At 41.6% G+C, this 2546-nt stretch overlaps 1 protein-coding gene across 1 annotated transcript in view; it reads right to left on the reverse strand.

The window, feature by feature from the left end:
• ANO1 (anoctamin 1, calcium activated chloride channel) overlaps positions 1–2546 on the reverse strand; it is a 46199-nt gene that overhangs the window by 28203 nt on the left and 15450 nt on the right. Inside the window, exons 7-8 of the mRNA XM_009698076.1 lie at positions 2030–2085; positions 439–480 (exon numbers count right to left, since the gene is read on the reverse strand). Of these exons, the coding sequence (XP_009696378.1) occupies positions 439–480; positions 2030–2085 (98 nt within the window). The remainder of the gene's footprint in view (positions 1–438; positions 481–2029; positions 2086–2546) is intronic.

A 2546-nucleotide genomic window follows, 5' to 3' on the forward strand; every position in this document is an offset into this window, starting at 1 on the left:
CCCAATTCTGATCCTCACACTCCAGATCAGCAGTACGTTAATTCAGCAGAGGTTGCAGTGCTGAGACCAGAGCTCGCCGTGGAGTGAAGTAGGATTTATGTCCGATACGGATACCAGAATATGACTGAGCATATTCTCATCAGAGCTGGCCTGAAATGACATCACCTGAACTTTAGGAGGAGTTACACATAAATGCTGTCAATACTCTTACCAACAAGGCAAGAAATGTATCCTTATCGAGCTTGGTAATTTATACATATCCATACTGCGTTCCACGTTCTGGCAAATTTAAACACTTCTGTACTTCTACTGCTTGGCATTTAGCGCCTTTTTGCAGTATTTTCTGTGAAATCTCGGCAAACATCCAGATTCCAACAGGTGCCTTCTTCAGGCTGGGACCGTTGCAAAAAATGTTAAACCCCCTTGATATCAACTTACTTTTCTGTCATTAGGTTCAACATTTTCACCTTCATAGTCACCCTTTAAAAAAAAAAAAAGAAAATCTGCGTCATTCAGTGACTCGCGCCCAGAGCTGCTATGCATCTTGCATACCCGTGTATCCCACTCACTTAATGCATCAAAACCAGAAAAAGCAATCTGTAAAATAATGCTGTATTTTAGGAGTTCATTTGTCATAGCACACTTTGTCTCCTGTCGTCAGGCACATTAAGAAAGAGTAATAACGTCTGTCACTGGGGAAAAAGGAATGAATAAGTGATAAAGGTGGCCTAAAAATGTCAAGGGAAAGGATGTGGTATTGCCATGGTATTTGGGGTTCAGCTCAGTCCACTTGAAAGAGAAGACCAGCTGAGAGACCTGATCTCTATCCAGACTCTCCAAACACTCAGGGCTGATTAGATTTGAGGTTTTAATTTGGAACTATTTTTAAATACGATAAAGAAGTAAACTAAGACAATAAATAACTTATATACAAAACTATCAGTAGCTGTCTAAAGATGTGAGACAAGTACATGCAGAGAAGTTTACTTAACCTTTCTGGATTTCTAAGCGATATTGCTGTACTTTAAGAGTGCCTGACATTTATGATAAACATCAGGCAGACAAAAAGGCTGTTCTGGTCTCAGTTACATCGAGATAAAACGCTCGTGGTCCCGTGTACAACAGTGTGAGCGAGGGGAGCAGAAAACTAGGGAGACACACTTCATCTTCACATCCCACGCTGGAAAACCGGCACCAGGCTCGACGGCCCTTGTATGCTCACACAGCCAGTACGCTGTGAGCAGCACGACTGCCACATCCCCTTGACATCTGTCAAACCTTTCTGTAAGGGTCTAGCTAAGTGTGTACTCGTCAGTTCTAGTCGTACCTTGAACCTCTAAGGAAAAGCATCATCTGCATCCAACCGCTGGGTAGCCCTGGCAGGACAGGGATCCCCAGCTCAGGTATGAGTGCAACTGAAATTCCCTACCCCTCTCTAACCCTCTTGATGAACACTATGGTGCTGAACACACTCTTGAAATCTCACTGAACTGCTCAAAAGCAGATTTCATCAGTAAGAAGGTCTGCAGTCACTGTCAGCCCCATGAAATATGTCACTTCAAATTCTTGCTTATGGTTTTTCCTCCAGTGGCAACCAATTGTGTGGACACACAGGTACTGACATCTCTGTGCTTACAAGGGGGATGCCAGGGAGATGTGGATGAGGGAACTGGCTACCTGGGGCCCCAGCAATAAATAAGTTTCCTAGCACTGATGCCAGGGATCTCAGGAGCAGAAGGTCAGAAAATGACAGAAGCATTTCATCTGCCAAATCACCGAAACAATTCTTCTAATGTTAGGTTCAGACATCACTTATGATCATCAAAGGTAGAACAGAGGTGAAGAATTCATTAAAAGCGAGCAGAGTTATGAAAACAACCTGCAGAAGTTACTGCGGTCATGATACAAGTGAGCAGGAAGTCAGGATCCGAAACACTCATGTTTGGGATGATGCCATTAATACGTAACACATTAAGGACTTCTTGGTGTCAGATAGTAGACATGTAAAATACATTGCAAGATCACTTACATCATGCAAAGGATATGCAGCACTGTAAACCCCATTGGCAAGCAGACTGGTGATCCCTTGAAAAATAAAGACATAGGAGTTATTTATAATTTCAAGGTTAGACAGTCTCCCTTTATCATCCTTCCTGGAGATTTCCCTCAAAATAACAGTCATTTGGTCAGATAATGATTTTTCTGCCATCTCATTCCTTTCCATGTAGTTTCATTTTTAATCATATAGGTTATTAAACATGACTCATTTTATGAAATGGAAAACTGCAGAGAGCGAGAGGAAGTCATATATATTTGAGAATCAAGAATTAGAAGCCAATGACTTGAAATTAGTCATTAAAATAAATTACATTTTCTGAAAAGTCAGTTTGATTTAAGGGCAAGCCTGCAGATTCGAGAGTGTGTAGCAGAAGGCTCGATTACAAGAAGAATATGGCTGGAATTGATGGCATATGGGAACACGCATACGCACGCATCATCCACACAAAGTTTTGAATTCAGATTTCAGATTGATTAGAGAAATTGTA

Source organism: Cariama cristata, unplaced genomic scaffold (genome assembly GCF_000690535.1).
Source record: "Cariama cristata isolate BGI_N322 unplaced genomic scaffold, ASM69053v1 scaffold2184, whole genome shotgun sequence".
Taxonomy (NCBI): domain Eukaryota; kingdom Metazoa; phylum Chordata; class Aves; order Cariamiformes; family Cariamidae; genus Cariama; species Cariama cristata.